Source organism: Narcine bancroftii, chromosome 6 (assembly GCF_036971445.1).
Source record: "Narcine bancroftii isolate sNarBan1 chromosome 6, sNarBan1.hap1, whole genome shotgun sequence".
In the NCBI taxonomy this organism is placed as follows: Eukaryota; Metazoa; Chordata; class Chondrichthyes; order Torpediniformes; family Narcinidae; genus Narcine; species Narcine bancroftii.
This window is the reverse complement of record NC_091474.1, coordinates 137,283,522-137,303,745: the sequence shown is the minus strand read 5'-3', so window position 1 is coordinate 137,303,745 and position 20,224 is coordinate 137,283,522. Positions and strand designations below refer to the sequence as shown.

At 40.5% G+C, this 20,224-nt stretch overlaps 1 protein-coding gene across 6 annotated transcripts in view; it reads left to right on the top strand.

The window, feature by feature from the left end:
* Positions 1-20,224, top strand: part of sh3yl1 (SH3 and SYLF domain containing 1) — a 190,846-nt gene that overhangs the window by 69,262 nt on the left and 101,360 nt on the right. For all 6 annotated transcript variants that reach the window (XM_069886170.1, XM_069886167.1, XM_069886169.1 and 3 more), the window contains exon 5: positions 11,721-11,833. In XM_069886170.1, the coding sequence (XP_069742271.1) occupies positions 11,721-11,833 (113 nt within the window). The remainder of the gene's footprint in view (positions 1-11,720; positions 11,834-20,224) is intronic.

The following is a 20,224-nucleotide window of genomic DNA, read 5'->3' as shown; positions in this document are numbered from 1 at the left end:
CGTTCATCCATAAACTTGCCAGACCAGTAGAGTGTGTAGCCCGCGCCACGTTCTTGGAGGCTGCCTACATCTGCAAGGCGGATTTCACTGAGAGCAGCTATGTCAATGTCAAGTCTGAGGAGTTCATGTGCGATGAGGGCAGACTGACGTTCAGGTCAGTGGCTGTCAGCCTTGTCTAGCATGGTTCTGATGTTCCAGCATGCTAGCTTGAGTTTGTGAGCATCTTTTGAGGGGGAGGACGTGGAGGGGGAGGACGTGGAGGGGGAGGACGTGGACATGTCCTCGGGCCTGCACAAAGGAGCTTTTAGTGGGAGTGCAGTGTGCGCAGTACTGGCCCCACCCTTTACACCCATGGTTCGTGTGCCGTGGCCAAGCAAGCTGGGACGTGGCAGCGAGGTCCTTGGGTCGTAGGTTTTATATCGGAGTGGCCTTCTCCTATGCAGCTTTCTTACCCGGGCTGGAGGGGCCTGCCTCCCCTCCTAGGTCGGACCATACCTGGTCGCAAATCACCTGTGGACATGACCTAGGTAAGTTTAATTGGGTTCTCTAACTACCTCTGAGGTAGGTCAGGGACCCGGTTGGATTCCTACGGGGTTGACCGAGCCGCACCCTTTCTTACTGCTGTGTATTGGGGTGTAAAATGTAAAAAGCGAGGGGGAGGCAGCGGCCCCGGCCTCAGTAGAGTGAGGCAGGCGGAGGCCCTGGTCCGGGCAGAAAGAAGGAGGCGGTGGCCCCGGTCCGGGCAGAAGCGAGGGGGAGGCGGTGGCCCCAGCCTCGGTAGAGTGAAGCAAGCGGAGGCCTCCCCACCCCCCTTTTACCCAATTTCAGATTTATTGTGAGGCAACATACAACCCTGAGATTCCTTTTCCCTGTAGGCATGGCAGGTTTGCCTCCCCCTCGCTTCTGCTCGGACTGGGGCCGGGGCCGCCGCCGCCTTCCCTGTGCCTGGACCGGGGCCGCTGCCTCCTTCTTCCTGCCCGGTTCGGGGCCTCCGCCTGCTTCACTTTGCCGAGGCTGGGGCCACCACCTCCTCCTCGCTTCTGCCGGACAGGGGCCGCCGCCTCCTTCAGAGAAGAATTAATAGCCAGACAAAAGCATGATCCTGATCTTGCTGGGATAAGAGATAAGACTCTGTCTAACCAGGAAATTGAAACTGTGCCAGTAGATTACTTTGTTCAAGATGGAATATTGATGAGAAAGTGGAGGCCACAAGTGATACCTGCCAGTGAAAACTGGGTGGTAAAAAGGCTAGTTGTAATTTCTAAAACTTATAGGAATGAAATATTAAATACACCTTTATGAGGTCATCTTGGAGTGAAGAACATGGTAGAAAAGATAAGGAAACAGCTTTATTGGCCAAAATTAAGAAAGGATGTTGTGAAGTTTTGTAGAAACTGTCACACTTGTCAACTGGTGAGCAAGCCTAATCAGGGACCACCAGTGGCACCTTTACAACCCATCCCTGTTTCTAGGACCCCTTCTCGAAGGTGATAGTGGATTGTGTTGCACATTGCCAAAAACCAAGGTGGAAAATGAATATTTGTTAACACTCATGTGCACAATTTCATGGTTTCCAGAGGCTATTCCCCTGAGAAACATTAAAGTGAAGGCTATGCTAAAATTTTTCACACTGCTTGGCCTATCAAGGGAAATTCAATCGGACCAAGGGAGTAATTTTATGTCTGGAATATTTCAACAGGTGGTGTATGAATTGGGAGCCCATCAAATTGTGTCATCTGCCTATCATCCTGAAAGTCAAGGGGCCTTGGAAAGGTTCCATTTAACTGTGAAAAATATGATGGGGGCTTATTGTGTGGAAAATAAAAAGGATTGGGATGAAGGAATCCATTTTTTATTGTATGCTGTTAGAGAGACAACTCGGGGCTCTCTTGGCTTTAGTCCATTTACGTTGGTGTTTGGTCATGTAGTCAGGGGTCCATTACTATTGTTGAAGGAACAGTAGATACATAATGATATAAAATCGAATCTGTTGCATTATGTTTTCAAATTTAAAAACTGATTACATCAGGGTTGCGAGATGGCAAGGAAAAATTTAAAAACTGCTCAGGGAAAAATGAAAATTCGGTATGATCAAAAAGCAAAAATTAGGGACATTAAACCTGGTGACAAAGTAATGGTTTTGTTTTCAATGCAGTCAAACCCTTTGAGAGCTCAGTTTTCAGGACCATATAAGGTAAAATCAAAAATTAGCAAGTTCACCTATGTCATTGAGTCGCCTGATCGTTGAAGAGAGACACAGGTCTGTCACGTGAATATGCTTAAACATTACCCTTGAGAAAATGACTGAGGGGGAGACTAGGATTCCAACCAAGGTGCTAGTTATAGAGGAAAATAAGGAGGAGATAAGTTTCGTGGAAGGTCTGGAGCACAGAAAGTGATAAGCCCCAGGCTGGAAAATTCCATAGTTTTTCAAAACTTAGAAACCAAGTTAATGCATTTGACTAAATCAGAAAGGGAAGAAATGAAGACATTATTTGTGAAATTTAAGAATATATTCCCAGAAGTTCCATGATGGCTTGTCATGATGTGGAGGTCAGTGATGCTAAGCCTATTAAGCAGCATCCTTACCGAGTTAATCAGGAAAAGAACAGATTGTTGGATCAAGACGTGGATTATATTCTCAAAAATGACATCATCTGAAAATCAAGTTCAAATTGGAGTTCACCCTGTGTTCTGGTGCCTACGCCAGATGGGTCAATTAGGTTTTGTACAGATAATAGAAAGGTAAACATGGTGACAAAGACTGTTGCGTTCCCTATTCCCAGAATAGATGATTGAATAGTTAAGGTGGGGAAGGCTAAATTTCTTACAAAGATTAATTTCTTAAAGGATACTGGTGTGTTCCTTTGACAGAGAAAGGCAGAGAATTTTCTGCATTTGTTACACCCCGGGATTGTATGAGTATAATGTTATGCCTTTCGGGATGAAAAATGCACCTGGCACATTTCAGAGAATGATTAATGCATTAATTCAGGGTTTTAAGCACACAGGAGCCTATATCGATGACTTAGTAATTAGTCCAGATACATGGGAAGAACACATGCTTGAATTAGAGCAGTTATTTCAGAGACTGGTGGAAGAACAACTCACAGTGAATTTGCACAAGAGAGAGTTTGGACATCCCACTGTAATTTATCTGGGTTATGTGGGAGGACAGGGACACGTGGCAATAGTTTGAGCGAAAGTATTGACTATCACTGTGTTCCCTATCCCCAGTAATAAGAAAGCTCTTCAGAGATTTATAGGTATGATTGGCTACTATTGTCGATTTTGTTAAAACTTTGCAGAAATTGCACTCCTATTAACAAAACTACTTGGAAAGAAAGAAAAATTTATCTGGTCAGTAAGTGTTTCTGAAATTAAAGGCCATTTTATGCCATCAGCCTGTACTTGTGTCCCCTAACTTTGAAAAGCCATTCTCTTTAGACGTGGATGCCAGTGACAAAGCGGCTGGTACTGTACTGTTACAAAAGAAGGATGGTGATGGAGTAGAACATCCTATTTTGTTCTTCTCGAAAATGTTTAACGACCATCAACGAAATTACTCGACCATTGAGAAGGAGTTATTAATGCTTGATTTAGCATTGTAACATTTTGATGTGTATATTTGTACAGCTCAAAAACCGTTAATAATATATACTGATCATAATCCATTAGTTTTTCTGTCTAAAATGAAAAATAAGAACAGACGGCTATTTATCTAGAGCCTCATGTTACAAGAGTATGATTTAATTATTACACACATAAAGGGGATCGATAATGGAATTGCAGATTGTCTGTCAAGATGTTAATCTGCGTAGATATGAATCTAATTACATACTTACTGTAAATATGGAGTGTATATTTTATTTATGTAATACTTCCATTACTTGTTAAAAATTTGTTCTTGTGGACCAAATGTTTTTTTTAGCAGGGGAGGTGTTACAGAGCTTTGTGTTGTGTATTGGCCTGTGTGTTGTGTGGTTTTATGTTAAAAAGTGACTGTTTGCCTTTAAGAGCCGAGGTGAAGGTGGACTGCTGAGAGAGTGGGAGATGGACTGGACATCTGCAGAAGATGATCTAGAAATTTCTGGACTTGGAAGACAAACCACCACTAGGTGTGGCTGTGGAATGGAAGGAGGCCCAAGCATGAGTCATTGTCTGGGAGGCAGTTTAGAATGTTGGGTATTTTAAAAGGGATGAACATTCTGAAGGCAGCCAGAAGGATCTGGACCAAGCCTTTGTTCCTCTCTCAGCAAGCAACACAAGAAGACCACTTTGAATTTTGTGCTCTCCCTCTCTCTCTCTAAAAGACCTTTTGTCTTCAGTTTACCAAACAAACTGAATTTTGTTTATGATCTTTACTTCAATTGTAATCAAAGTTTTGAGAATCTTTTGTATTTTGTGTTTCTTTTGTATCTAAGTTTGTTTCTGTGGGCTGGTTGGAAATATAACTTAGACTTTGATTACATATGGGAATTGTTTTAAAAGGGGGGTTTTTGAATTAAAGTTTGAAGGTGAAATTTTGTTTATAAAGTAGTTGTTCATCTTTACCCCTGTGTGATATGCCTTCTTTGCAGTTGCTGGTTTGATCTTGTAACAATGCAGTTTGGATTTGTGACAAAGTTCAACCATTTTGGGAAAAAAATTAAAGTTTTTTTGGAAAAATTATTTAAGATTAAATTACGATTTGATCTGTCAATGTTTTTGTTGGATTATACCGTATCTTTGTCTGGTTTCGGGTTGGACAAGTTTCAGATGGTGTTTATTCATTTAAAATTGGCAGTAGCATGGAAATGTATTTTAATTACTTGGAAAGATAATGTGGAATTAAATATAGCCTGTTGGCACAATGAGTTGAGATCTTGTATCTATATGTAGAAAATAACATATCATTTGCATGATAATTATTTTTTTTTTGTCCAGATGTTATCACCTTATTTGGAAATCATGGGTGGAGAACTATCTTAATTTTTTTATATTGTAAGTTTGTAATATCACACAGCATAAGTCAGTAATGAACTGATCTATGTTTTTTGCTCCCCTTGTGGTTTTTTTGTGGGAAAGGGGTGGGAGGAAGGGTGGGTTTTGTTTATGTTATTTGACTTTAGCTTTTATATATAGAATAATACCTAGTGTCGCCGAGAATGTTCTCCCAGAATCACAGTGCGGCTTTCGCGCAAACAGAGGAACTACTGATATGGTCTTTGTCCTCAGACAGCTCCAAGAAAAGTGCAGAGAACAAAACAAAGGACTCTACATCACCTTTGTTGACCTCACCAAAGCCTTCGACACCGTGAGCAGGAAAGGGCTTTGGCAAATACTAGAGCGCCTCGGATGCCCCCCAAAGTTCCTCAACATGGTTATCCAACTGCACGAAAACCAACAAGGTCGGGTCAGATACAGCAATGAGCTCTCTGAACCCTTCTCCATTAACAATGGCGTGAAGCAAGGCTGCGTTCTCGTTTTCAATCTTCTTCAGCATGATGCTGAAACAAGCCATGAAAGACCTCAACAATGAAGACGCTGTTTACATCCGGTACCGCACGGATGGCAGTCTCTTCAATCTGAGGCGCCTGCAAGCTCACACCAAGACACAAGAACAACTTGTCTGTGAACTACTCTTTGCAGACGATGCCGCTTTAGTTGCCCATTCAGAACCAGCTCTTCAGCGCTTGACATCCTGTTTTGCGGAAACTGCCAAAATGTTTGGCCTGGAAGTCAGCCTGAAGAAAACTGAGGTCCTCCATCAGCCAGCTCCCCACCATGAATACCAGCCCCCTCACATCTCCATCGGGCACACAAAACTCAAAATGGTCAACCAGTTTACCTATCTCGGCTGCACCATTTCATCGGATGCAAGAATCGATAACGAGATAGACAACAGACTCGCCAAGGCAAATAGCGCCTTTGGAAGACTACACAAAAGAGTCTGGATAAACAACCAACTGAAAAACCTCACAAAGATTAGCGTATACAGAGCCGTTGTCATACCCACTCTCCTGTTAGGCTCTGAATCATGGGTCCTCTACCGGCATCACCTACGGCTCCTAGAACGCTTCCACCAGCGTTGTCTCCGCTCCATCCTCAACATTCATTGGAGCGACTTCATCCCTAACATCGAAGTACTCGAGATGGCAGAGGCCGACAGCATCGAATCCACGCTGCTGAAGATCCAACAGCGCTGGGTAGGTCACGTCTCCAGAATGGAGGACCATCGCCTTCCCAAGATCGTGTTATATGGCGAGCTCTCCACTGGCCACTGTGACAGAGGTGCACCAAAGAAGAGGTACAAGGACTGCCTAAAGAAATCTCTTGGTGCCTGCCACATTGACCACTGCCAGTGGGCTGATATCGCCTCAAACCGTGCATATTGGCGCCTCACAGTTCGGCGGGCAGCTTCCTAAATTGATGAATTATTATAAAGCAGCACATTTGAGATTTATTAATGTAATGTATGATTTAAATCATGGATGAATATAGAATGATAAAATAGGAGAAACAGATTCACAACATTTTATTTATAAATGGATTGCAAGATTGTTAATAGCAAATAGTGAAACACCCATGTTGGAACAGTGAATTGAACTTTGGAATAAGATTGATAAAGTGATTGGAGGAAGAGTTTTAATGTCTGGAAGAAAACCTTGATTTCAAAATTAACATTCCATCTTCTATGGAAAATATTTTTTTTTAAAATTTGGCAAAATCATGGTATTAAGAAATTAAGGATTGTTTTGAAGTCAGGGAATTTATTACTTTTAGTAGAATGAAGGAAAAGTTTAAGATACTGGAAAATACAAAATTTTGTTGTTATCAAATTAAGAGATTTTTTAATGATATTTTTGGTCAAGATTTAGTATTAATTAACTTTTGTAACTCTTTCCAAAGAATAAACCCAATTCTGTCAAAAAGGGTCTTAATTTTGAACATTTCCACGTAGAATGCAGAAAAGTACTGTTACGAGCTCAGAGGACCCCAAAACCCAGCGGCAAATAGATATTCACCAAGACAAATGGTTACTTAAACAAAAGTTGCTTTTAATTATCTTTAAACATGAAAACTGGACCAAACTTATTAACTTACTTAATCTAACTTAACCACGATGCTGAAGATCCAGCTGCGCTGGGTGGGTCACGTCTCCAGAATGGAGGACCATCGCCTTCCCAAGATCGTGTTATATGGCGAGCTCTCCACTGGCCACCGTGACAGAGGTGCACCAAAGAAAAGGTACAAGGACTGCCTAAAGAAATCTCTTGGTGCCTGCCACATTGACCACTGCCAGTGGGCTGATATCACCTCAAACCGTGCATCTTGGCACCTCACAGTTTGGCGGGCAGCAACCTCCTTTGAAGAAGACCGCAGAGCCCACCTCACTGACAAAAGGCAAAGGAGGAAAAACCCAACACCCAACCCCAACCAACCAATTTTCCCCTGCAGCCGCTGCAACCGTGTCTGCCTGTCCCACATCGGACTTGTCAGCCACAAACGAGCCTGCAGCTGACGTGGACTTTTACCCCCTCCATAAATCTTCGTCCGCGAAGCCAAGCCGAAGAAGAAGTATGTAATGTGTGTAAGTAAGTTTAGAAAAGTTCTTTGATTCACAGTCCAATCTCACTTCTCATTCCTCCAAGTTCACTGGTTGCAGTCAACTCTTATACTGTGCACAGAATTTAACATTTATGAATTTCACCAGGCTTTGGTGCTTGAAGGGTAAATGGTTACTGCTCAGAGAGAGATTTGTTGTTCACTGGACACAAACTGATTCCTTTTAATCAGCCACGTCACTGTCTTGCCGAAGAACTTGCCCCATCAGGGTTTTCTAGATGATAATCTCTTTCAGGTCATCACAGAGTTCCTTTTTGTTTTCCTTATTTCAAGTGAAACATTATGCAGCCAGTCCTCTCCTCTTGTATGGAGCACAGGCTGAACTAAGCACTCACAACCCATCTTCAAAATTGTTTTTTTTCCAAATGCTTGCCAGCTTGTCCTATTCCAGTCCCAGCTGCTGCTGCTGAACTGTGGAACTGTAGAACTGAAAAGCCCTGTTTTACTCTCTCTGCTTGCAAAACCACATGACCCTCTTAGAGCAGCAAACTGCACTCAGACAGCCTGCAGCTCTGAACATAATCCTCAGTGTTCTTGTATGTGTTGCTTTTCAAAACAACAATCTATTAATGAAGTCTCTATCGGCACTCCCCACAGCTTTTGGAAAGGCCCTTGGAGCTGGTATGTCTGGCTTGAGCAGAGCTCCAGTATTTTAAATGAGATCTGTTTTGAAGTGTTTGTATGTGACCTGCACACAATTTATCTCCTTTAAAACATATCTATATACAACACAACATAATCTGTCACAGTACCTATATCTTTATTGTATCTAAAACATTTATCTAAAAAATTAGAATTAATCCATTTAATTTCATTGGAGTAAAATATAGTTGTTGTTAAAAATTATATTGTACCATTCAACACTGGATATTAATTGTATTAGTCATACTATCCTGATGAGGTTCTAACCAAATTTCCTCTTGAATATTTACTTTTAAATCTTTCTCCCAACTTTGTCTTGACTTGTGTACTCCTGGTTTATACATTACGTTTTGCAATTATTTTTGACTCGGAAATATTTTTGATACAGAATTGAAATTAAAATTAAATAAATATCAAAAATAATTTGTTAAAATAGCCATAGCGGTCACTAGAAAATGTGTGGCAGTAACTTGGAAATCAGATGTGTATTTGGGAATGGGTAGTCAGAATACTGAAATAGTTAGTTGCATACCACTTGAAAAGATTTTGTATAATTTAAGTAACAAATGTTAATTTTTAAAAAAAAATTGGAATCATATTTAAAAATTGTAGGAATTAAGTTTTAATTGCCGAACCTGAATCTTCCAACTCCAAAAATCAAATCAAGAAAATTAAGAAATGTTAGATTTTATTTGATAGATTTAATAAGTTTTTATAATTACTTTCCAGATGTTTCCTTTCTTTTCTTTTTTTCCTTCTTTTCTATTGGATTGTTGGGGGAAAGGAGAGGATGGGAGCGGGAAAAAAAATTTAAATCACTATGTATTAATTTTTTTATTGTACTCAAATAAGAAATGTATGTAAAAGTTTTTAATGTATATGTGAATTAAATAAAAGTAGAATTATTATGTACAAGAAATGTAAAGAAATTTATTTCAGAAATGTATAAATTATTACAAAAGAAGGCTCAAAAAGGAGTTCATAAATCATAACATAAATGGGAGGTAGATTTAAATAAGCAAATATATGAACATAGATGGATTCAGACATGTGGAGAGAGTATGAAAAGTACAATAAATGTGAGATATCAGTTAGTTCAATATAATTTTATTCATCAGTTATATTTAACACCACAAAAGTTACATAATATGAAGTATACTTATTCAGATGTATGTTTCAGATGTGGACAAGAATTTGGTACTTTTTTGCATTTAATGCCATTGTTCCACAATTAAACCTTGTTGGCTTGAAATGGGTAATTTATTAAAACTAATAACTGGAGTAGATTCCCACAGGATCCAATGTTATTTTCACTGGGGGATATTAGAGGAATTAATTGTAAATTAAAATTGAATATGTGTTGAGTAAAATTTGTTCAAATTGCTTTGGCAATAGCTAGAAAATATATTGCTATAACTTGGAAATTTGATATTGATTTGGGAATAGATAGATGGCATACAGAAGTTCAGAGTTGTATTCCACTTGAGAAAATTACTTATAATTTAAGAGATAGATATCATTCATTTTGGAAAATATGGAGCCCATATTTACAAGTTGTTAGTATTAAAATTTAAATGTATTTCAAACATTCCCTTTCTCTTATAGGTCTCCATAAATATTTGTATATTTAAAGGTATCGGAAAGTGAAGTACTCCTGTTGTGGTTTTCTTCCCCCTCTTTTTCTGTTTTTAGTTTGTCGGGGTGGGGGAGGGGGTTGGGGATTAACAGGTGCTTTTTCTTTCTTTTGTATTTCTTTTTTTCCTTTTTATAAAATACCTCATATATTTGGATTGTTTGAAATATTGTAATATGTTTTCTAAGTGGTTTTATTTTAAATAAATTATTTTTTAAAGTAGTGGAGAGGGTCAAGAACTTCAAATTCCTGAGTGTTAGTATCTCTGAGGATCTGTCCTGGAGTCTTCATGTTGATGCAATCTTGAAAAAGGCTCTCCAGTGGCTATTCTTTGTGACGTGCTTGAGGAGATTCGGTATTTCACTGAAGCCTCTCAAAAACTTCTACAGCTGTACCATGGGGAGCATTCTGGCTGGGTGCATTATTGTCTGGTCTGGAGGCGCCAAATCTCAGGATAAGGAAAAACTCCAGACGGTTGTTAATTCGGCCTGCGACATCAAAGGTACCAGACTCCACTCCATCGAGGACATCCACATGAGGCGGTGTCTTGAAAAAGCAGCCCCACCCCCCAGGCCATCCCCTCTTCACTCTGCTACCATTGGGGGGGAAAAGGTACAGGAGCCTAACAATGAGCATTCAGCGGCACAAGGTCAGCTTCTTCCGCACTGGCATCAGATTCCTGAATAATCCATGATCCATAGACACTGCCTTATTTTTTGTGCACTGCTATTTTTATTTTTTTATATTATTGTTGTAAGATGGTTCATAATATGAATGTTTGCACTAGGATGCTGTTGCAAATCACCGAAATTTGTGACTTTTTCACGACAATAAATTTTGATTCTAAAGGACACTGTTTGACCTGCTGAGTTTCTCCAGCATTGTGCTTTAACTTCATCCACAGTGTCTACAGATTTTTGTGTTTTACTACTGGATTAGTTCATGGTAAGAGTACTTTTCGGACATTCAAGAACCAGATAGCTGTTGGAAAAAATGCATGTTCTTGAACTTGAGGTCCTGGACTTCAGGCTTGTGTACCTTGTGCTTGAATGTAGCAGTGAGAAGAGGTTGTAACCAAGGTGATAAGGATCCTTTATGATCTTGGTTGCTTTCTATAGGTGGCAGAGGTAGGGAAGGAAGCTTCAAGGTAAAAAGAGAAGAGAGAATATGTGTAGAATTCTTCCCTTTGTTATTTAACTAATTTGTCTCACCAGTTGCATGACAGTGTCTTATCAGGAAACAAAAGAGATATTTTTATGCTTAACATATTTGATTATTAAATGAAAAAGAGTTTTTTTTTAATTGATGTAATAACTAGATTGTACAAAAACTCAATGTGAGTGGCAAGTGTGGCTAATTATGGTGAGGTTCAAGTTTTTTTAGTGAGAGCACTACATGAGGAACGGCTGGGAAATCTTTGCCTGTAGAATGATGCTTAATTTCAGCACTGGGCAAATTTTTGGTCTGTGTCCAAAGCACTGATAGATGAGTCAGGAAGAATGTAAGAATGAAAACTAGCTAAAGTGGAAAGGGATGAAGAGTCTGGGAAAATGAAAAATTCAGGCCAACAATGAAGATACAATATTTGTAAACCATGGAACTATTTTCTGCACCCTTCATTGTGAATATAATGGCTATACCATTTTTGTTTGCTTGGCAATTTTTTGGATGCATTCTGTTCTAAAGTACAATTGTCAGTGTTGTGAAAGTATGATAATCAATTTAATTATTTTTTTATTGTCTGAAAATGTTAAGGTACAGTAGTATTCTTTTATAGCATAGTATTAAACATTTGATTGTCTTTGAATTGATAAAATCATTTTAACTTTTGTTATAGGTATCAGATTTGGTGATAATCCTGAATCACAAACGAGCAGTTGATGCTTTTGCGAAAGGAGGAAATTTAACTTTGGGTGGAAATTTTACTGTTGCAATTGGACCCATTGGCAGGTAAATTAATGTTTTTATTTGTTTCTTGAAGAATAATATTTTTTAGTTACATTTTTGCTTTTTATGAATATTTTATTTAAAATCAACAGATTTATGACAATTAATATGATCATAAATCACATTGTTAAGAATTGTTATAAAGCAGCGCAATTAAGTTTCTTGTTTCTTTGAAAAGTTAAACCATCATGGGTGGAAGTTGAATTAAATAAAATTGGAGAAACTATTCCTGAAGAATTTATTTATAAATGGGAACCAAGGATAATGACGACTGACAGAAATGCTTTATTATTGAAGCATTTGATTAATGTTTGGAATAAAATCAAATTAGAAAATGATGGAATTCTTTTGTCGTTTAAAAACATGATTGATTAATTCTCAGTTACATTTTTGTCACTAAAATGATTTTCAGGCAGATTGCTGTCAATACCTTCCATTTATTTATTATGAAGCTCTGGTTACATTATAAATAAAATGAGTCACTAAGTTGTGTATATATTTTAAATTTCTAATGGGAAAGCTAATTTATCCAATCTCAGATTTAAATGGGAGAAGCCTTAGGAAATTCACATGTCCCATGACCAATTTTTAATCGATGCACCATAGAAAGCAATGTCTGGATACATCCCAGCTTGCTGCAGGAACTGCTTTGCACAAGACCGCAAGAAACTGCAGAGAGTTGTGAACACAGGTCGGGCTATCGCTCAAACCAACCTTTATCACTGCTTTGGGACAGCAGCCAACACGTTGAAAGACACATCCCGCCCTGGTCATATTCTCTTCTGCAATGAACCAAGTGCTAGGAAATGGAATTAATGAGGAAGAGCACCCACTGGTTGGTGTGATGCGTTGGGCTGAATGGCTTGTTTCTATGCTGTATAATTCCATAAAAGTTGTTTGCTAGCTGGGTGCAATACTCTCGCTCGCTCGCTCTCTCACTCTATTAGTAGGATATCTGCTGTTGCCTGGGAAATAAAACACTCAGTTGTTGACTACATGGTTGAAACAAAATACCCAAAAAACCTTCATGGTAATTCTCAGCAGACTCTTGTTATCTGCTCATGGAATGTCTGGCAGCATCTGCACTAAGGTGGGCTTGGGGTTGTTCCTCAGTTTCCTACTGCCTGTTAACATAAACATAACATAACAATTACAGCACGGAAACAGGCCATTAGGCCCTTCTAGTCCGCACCGAACCAAACACCCCTTTCTAGTCCCACCTCCCTGCACAATGCCCATAACCCTCCATCTTCTTCTCATCCATATACCTGTCCAACCTTTTCTTAAATAATACAATTGACTCCGCCGCCACTATTTCTCCCGGAAGCTCATTCCACACGGCTACCACTCTCTGAGTAAAGAAGTTCCCCCTCATGTTACCTCTAAACCTCTGCCCCTTAATTCTTAACTCATGTCCTCTTGTTTTAATCTTTCCTCCTCTTAACGGAAATAGTCTATCCACATCCACTCTGTCTATCCCTTTCATAATCTTAAATACTTCTATCAAATCCCCTCTCAACCTTCTACGCTCCAAAGAATAAAGACCTAATCTGTCCAATCTCTCCCTATACTCTAGATGCTTAAACCCAGGTAACATTCTGGTAAACCTTCTCTGCACTCTCTCCACTCTGTTTATATCCTTCCTATAATTAGGCGACCAGAACTGCACACAGAACTCCAAATTAGGCCGCACCAACGTCTTATACAATCTCAACATCACCTCCCAACTCCTATATTCCATGCAATGATTGATAAAGGCCAGCATACTAAAAGCCTTCTTCACCACCCTATTCACGTGAGTTTCTACCTTCAGGGAACGATGTACCGTTACTCCTAAATCTTTCTGCTCTTCTGTATTCATCAATGCTCTCCCATTTACCACGTACGTCCTATTCTGATTCTTCTTACCAAAATGAAGCACCTCACACTTATCAGCATTAAATTCCATCTGCCATTTTTCAGCCCACTTTTCTAAGCAGCCCAAATCCCTCTGCAATCCTTGAAAACCTTCTTCATTATCCACTATTCCACCTATCTTAGTATCGTCTGCATATTTACTAATCCAATTCACCACCCCATCATCTAGATCATTAATGTATATAACGAACAACAATGGGCCCAATACAGATCCTTGAGGCACACCACTGGTCACTGGCCTCCAACCTGACAGACAGTTATCCACTACCACTCTCTGGCTTCTCCCTTTCAGCCAATGTTCAATCCATTTGACTATCTCAAAATTTATACCTAAAGACTGCACCTTCCTAACTAACCTTCCATGTGGTACCTTATCGAAGGCCTTACTTGCATATTCACACCCCGCGTATGTGCTGCTTAATGTCCGACCACATCCATAGTCCCATAATTATTCAGTTACCCCGAGTAAATCCTCAGCAACTTAGAAAAAGTTGGCTATAGGAAATTATATCCTGTATCCCCAAACTGATCACACTGCCCTACTCTCTCCCCACAGCCCCATGTCTGTCTCCACACTGATCCCACTGTCCCATTCTCTCCCCACAGACCCGTTTGTCCCCACATCCCTGTATCAGTCCCCACACTGATTCCACTGCCCTACTCTCTCCCCACAGCCCCATGTTGGTCCCCACACTGATCCCTACTTACAAATAAAAAGTTTACAGGTGCGATACAGTATCCCATATAGGTTTGCTAAGTATATAATAAGGTGTTCGCACAATGTCCACATTGCATAATGCCCAATTTCACAGAACATATTAAGGACGTTAAGCGGCGCATATCTTTGTGTGTGTGTGTATATATAAAATATTTTTCTATAATTTTTATATCTATCAAGGTTCTTTTTATTGTCACATAATAATGCATTAAATATGTACCATACATGATATACTTGAACTTTTGACTGTCATAAGGCAACAAAAAGTTGCCATGAGCATTGCCGGTGCCCCTAACAATAGGAGAAAGAGAAGCAAAAGCTAGTCCTTACAGAGTCCGTGGATTCACCTCCAACTCTGCTGCAGCCTCTGCAACACAGACATCTGTTTGATTCATCAGTAACCCGAGCTCCAGATCCAAATCTCTGACATGTTCAGGAAACCTTCAGCACAATCTTGAATACCGACTCCAATATCTGGTTCCCATGAGACAGTCTCCTGCAGCCCATGTTCTCACCTGTATGGATTTCTCAGCTTCTGAGCCCTTCTCTGGTCCAAAGCCATGATCACTATTCCCGTAGGATTGTCTCCCATGCTTCGCCTTCTCAAAGGGGGTTGTTCCTCTCATTTCTGGTGTCCTGTGCCAGTGCGTGGCTCCCCCCTCCCCGGAGGCTGAAGTCCTTCATGGCAGTTGCTGAACACAGGTGCATCCACTTACAACCACCATCCTTTAACCTTTAACTGATTATATCCACTGGTAATAGGATCGGGTGGCAGCTCAGGCAACATTGCTATTTTTATGTACACATATATAAAAACATGACTTGGATTTAAAAAAAAGTCAAGGGTGGATTTGTAAGTTTGCAGATGATACAAAGATTGGTGGAATTGAGGCCAGTGTAGAGGGATATTAAGGAATACAATAAGATGTAGATCAATTACAGATATGGGCAAAGAAATGGCAGATGGAGTTTAATCTGAATCAAATGTAAGGGAAATCCATACAGTTAATGGCAGGACTCTTGAAAGCATTGTGTGCAGATTGATTGGCGATAGCAGTCCATTGCTCCTTGAAAGTAACCAAGTTGATAAAGGAAGTGTATGGTATGCTGAACTTTATTGGATGGGGCAATAGCTATTAAATAAGGAAGTCATGTGACAGCTATCCAAAGTTTTTGTTAGCCTGCACATGGAACAAAGTATGCAATGCTGGTTTCCCATTATTGATGTGAAGACTTTGGAAAGGGTACAAAAGAGTTATCTCCCCCGCTCCCTCCCAAGATGTTGCCTGATTTAGAGGATGCAAATCATGTGGAGAGATTGGACAAGCTTGGGATGTCTTATTTGGAGTGTGGGAGGCTGAGGGTAGACCTGATAACTTGTATAAAATCATGAGAGGCATTGATAGGGTAAGGCTGGCACAATCGTTCCCAAAAGTAAAAACATCACATGTGTTTGAAGTGGCGGGAGAAATTTCAAGGGAGATATGTTTGGAGATGGTAATGGTGGGTGCCTAGAGCAGGCTGCCAGGGCCAGTGGTGGAAGTAGATACAAATGTAATATTTAAGAGGCTTCTCAATAAACATATGAATATGAAGGGAATGGAGAGAAGTTGATCAGGTGCAAACGGCAAAGCTTTAGTTTAATTTGGACATCATGTTCAGCATAAACACATGAGACAAAAGGACTGTTTCTATGTTGTTCTATATTCTAATCAAAGTAAATATCTGTGTATTGGTGGTTTGTGTGAGTTTATTGCCATCTTTTGCAGCCAAAACAAAGATTTGAGATTTTGAAATGAAATCCCAATTACAGAGTTGGAAACATGGCAGCCAAATTGAACTTGTTAAACGGCAATTTTTTTGGAGTAGATAATTTGGTAGTAATGTTGATTTAGAGATTATTAATGACTAGAACACTAGAAAATAACAACCAGTGCTACTCTTTAACAGACCACAAGATATAGGAGATATTGGCCCATCAAGTCTGCCTGCCATTCTAATCATAAGGTAATCCACCCACCCACTCAGCCCCACTCCCCACCCTTTTTCCCCATGACCCTTGATGCCCTGACTAATCAAATACCTGTCATTCTCTGCCTTATGTACATCCAATGACCTTGCTTCCATAGCCTCAGTGACAACAAGTTCTACAGACTCAAAACCCACTGACTAAAGAAATATTTCTGCATCTATGTTTTAAATTTACACCCTTTTATCCTGAAATTATGCCCTCTTGTCCTAGAATCTTCAATCATGGGAAACATCCTTGCCACATCTTCTCTGTCTCGGCTTTCCAGCACTCAAAATGCCTCTATGAAGTCCACCCTCATCCTTCCAAGAGCTGACAATCATTTCTCATATTACTAACCCTTTCATTCCTAGTCTCATTCTAATAAATCTTCTCTAAACCCTCTCCAATGCCAGCATGTATTTTCTCAAATATGATGCCCAAAACTGTACACAGTACTCCAAGTGAGGTCTCACTAGTACTTTATAGTCTCAACATTATATCCGTTTTTGTATGCTATCCTTTTAGGAATGAATGCCAACATAGTGTCAACCTCTGTGGCCCAGAAAGATAGAGATAAGAGGAAAATGGCGATAATCATAGGGGATTCAATGGTCAGGAGGACGGACAGAGGATTTTGTGGACGCGATGAGGAAAACCGGATGGTGGTTTGCCTCCCTGGTGCCAGTGTCTAGGATATGACTATGCGTGTTCAGAACATCCTAAAAGAGGAGGGTGAAGAGCTTGAGTCGTGGTACATGTTGGTATCAATGATGTTGGATGGAAGGAGGAAATGGTCCTGCAGAATGAATATAGGGAGTTGGGTAGGGAGCTTAGAAAAAAGAGTGTTTAGAGTGTAATCTCTGGATTGCTTCCTGTGCCACTTGACAATGAGGGCAGGAATAGAATCAAGTGGAGGTTAAACACGTGGCTAAAGGAGTGTGGTAAGAGACAGGGTTTCAAGTTCTTGGATCATTGGGACCTTTTTTGGGGGAGATGGGACCTATACTGTAATGATGGGTTATATCTAAATCCCAGAGGGACCAGTCACCTGTCGGGGCCATTTGCTAGGGCTAACAGGGGAGCTTTAAACTCGTATGGTTGGGGACAGGGGTTCAAGTAAGGCTGGACAGCAGGGAGAGGGTTTGTAGGCAAAGGAAAGAGGCATATTTAAATGATTTGAGGGAAGAACAGCAAGAAGTAATAAAGAGATGCTATATTGACAATTGTGAGAATGGTATAGAGGGTGGTAGGCAGAGGTAGGATGTAGGAGATCTCTGAGATGTATTTATTTCAATGGGAGGAGTGTTGTCAGGAAGTTGGATGAGCTAAAGGTGTGGATTGACACGTGGCGTTATGATGTTGTGGCCATTAGTGAGACATAGTTGAAGGAGGGTTGTGCCTGGGAGTTAAATATTCCAGGATTTCGCTGCTTTAGATGTGACAGAGTTGGTGGAGTAAGAGGGGGAGGAGTGGCATTACTTGTCAGGGAGGATATTACAGCAGTGCTGAGGCAAGATAGACTGGAGGGCTCATCGAGAGAGGCAGTGTGGGTAGAACTAAAATATAAGGGTGAGGTTACTATTATAGGGGTATATTATAGGCCTCCAAATGGGGAAAGGGAACTATGCAAGAAGTGTAGTAGAAATAGGGTGGTGTTGATTGGGGATTTCAATTTTCCAAACATAGTTTGGGAAACTCAGTCATTAAGAGGGCAGGATGGCTTAATATTTCTACAATGTGTTCAGGATTGCATTTTGCAACAATATGTTGAGATGCCTACTAGAGGGGGAGCAGTGTTAGATCTGTTGTTTGGGAATGAAATTGGGCAGATGGCGGAGGTGAGCGTTGGAGAGAACTTCGATCCAGTGATCATGGGTCTATTAGCTTTAGCTTAATTATGGAAAAGGATAGGTCGGGTCTGAAATCGAAGGTCTTCAAGTGGGGGGAAGGCCAGATTTGAACAGTAAAAGAAGGGTTAAGGATAGAGTAGGTCGTCTGGATGATGGGACCGGTGGATGATGTGAGGAACTGTATGAGATGGGAGAAATATTGAACAAATTTTTCTCGCCTGTATTCATGAGGGAAAGGGGCATTGGGCTATATGAGATAAATGAGCCAAATAGCTTAGTTATGGAGAGGATATGGATTAGTAAAGTGAGGGTTTTGGAGCTTCTAGGGTCAATAAATGTGGATAAGTCTCCTGGTCCTGATGGGATTTTTCCCAGGACATTAAGGGAGGTCAGGGAGCAAATAACGGGAGCACTGACAATGAATTTTCAAAGATCACTGGAGGAGAATGTGGTACTGCGGGATTGGAGGGTTGCAAATTTAGTTCCACTGTTTAAAAAAGGCATAAGGTGCAGGCCAAGTAATTATCAGCCAGTAAGTTTGACTTTGGTGGTGGGGAAAGTTATGGAGGGTATTCTTCGAGGTAGTATATATGCATATCTGGATAGGCAGGGATTGATTAGGGGGACCCAGCATGAGCGGTGGATGTGATCTATTTAGATTTTAGTAAGGCTTTTGATAAGGTTCAGCATGGAATTAAAAGGGATTAGAAGAGATTGTGACATGATTCAGAGATGGTTGGAAGATAGACAGCAGAGAGTTATGGTGGACAACTTTCAGGTTGGAAGCCTGTGACAAGCGGGGATCGGTGCTGGGTCCCCTTTAGTTTATAATTTATATTAATGATTTGGAGGAGAATGCGGATAACTGGATAAGCAAATATGCAGATGATACAAAAATAGGGGGAGTGGTGGATAGTGAGGAAGGTTTTCTTGGATTACAGAAGGATTTGGTTTGTTTGGAAGAGTGGGCTGAAAGATGGCAGATGGAATTCAATGTAGACAAGTGCGAGGTGCTGCATTTTGGTAAAAATAACCAGAATAGGACATAGGCAGTTAAGGGGAGGGCATTGAGGCAAGCAGAGGAGCAGAGGGACCTGGGGGTTATGGTACAGAGTTCACTGAAGGTGGATTCCCATGTAGACAGGGTGGTTAAGAAGGCATATGGTATGCTGGCCTTCATAAATCATAGTATAGAGTATAGGAGCTGGGAAGTGATGCCGCGGCTTTTTAAGGCATTGGTGAGGCCAGGTTTGGAGTATTGTGCTCAGTTCTGGCCTCCAAATTATAGAAAGGATATGGAGAAGGTGGAGAGGGTGCAGTGAAGATTTACAAGGATGTTGCCTGGCTTACAGCATCTAGAGTATGGAGAAAGATTAAAGAGACTGGGACTTTATTCATTGGAATGTAGATGGCTGAGAGGGGATTTGATAGAGGTATTTAAAATTATGAAAGGAAAGCTAGACTAGACGTAAATAGTCTCCTTCCCCTGAGGGCAAGGGGAGGTTGGAACAAAAGGGCATGAGGTAAGGGGGTAACACTTTAGGAGAAATATTAGAGGATACTTTTTCACTCAGCGAGTGGCAGAATGGAATGGTCTTCCAAATGAGATTGTTGCCGCAGGGTCCCTTCTGTCATTTAAGAGAAGGTTGGATGTGTACATGGAGGTGAGGGGGTTGGAGGGTTATGGGCAGAGAGTGGGAGGGTGGAGCTAGTGGAGTTGTTATATGGTTATTGCATTTCCCTTCTTCACCTTCTAACTCAGCCTTTAGGGTATCCTGCATGAGGACTCCCAAGACCATTTTCACCTTGGAATTTTGAATTTTCTCCCCTTCAAATTAATAGTCTGATTGACTATTTCTTCTCCCAAAGTGTATGACTGTACATTTTCCAACGTTTAT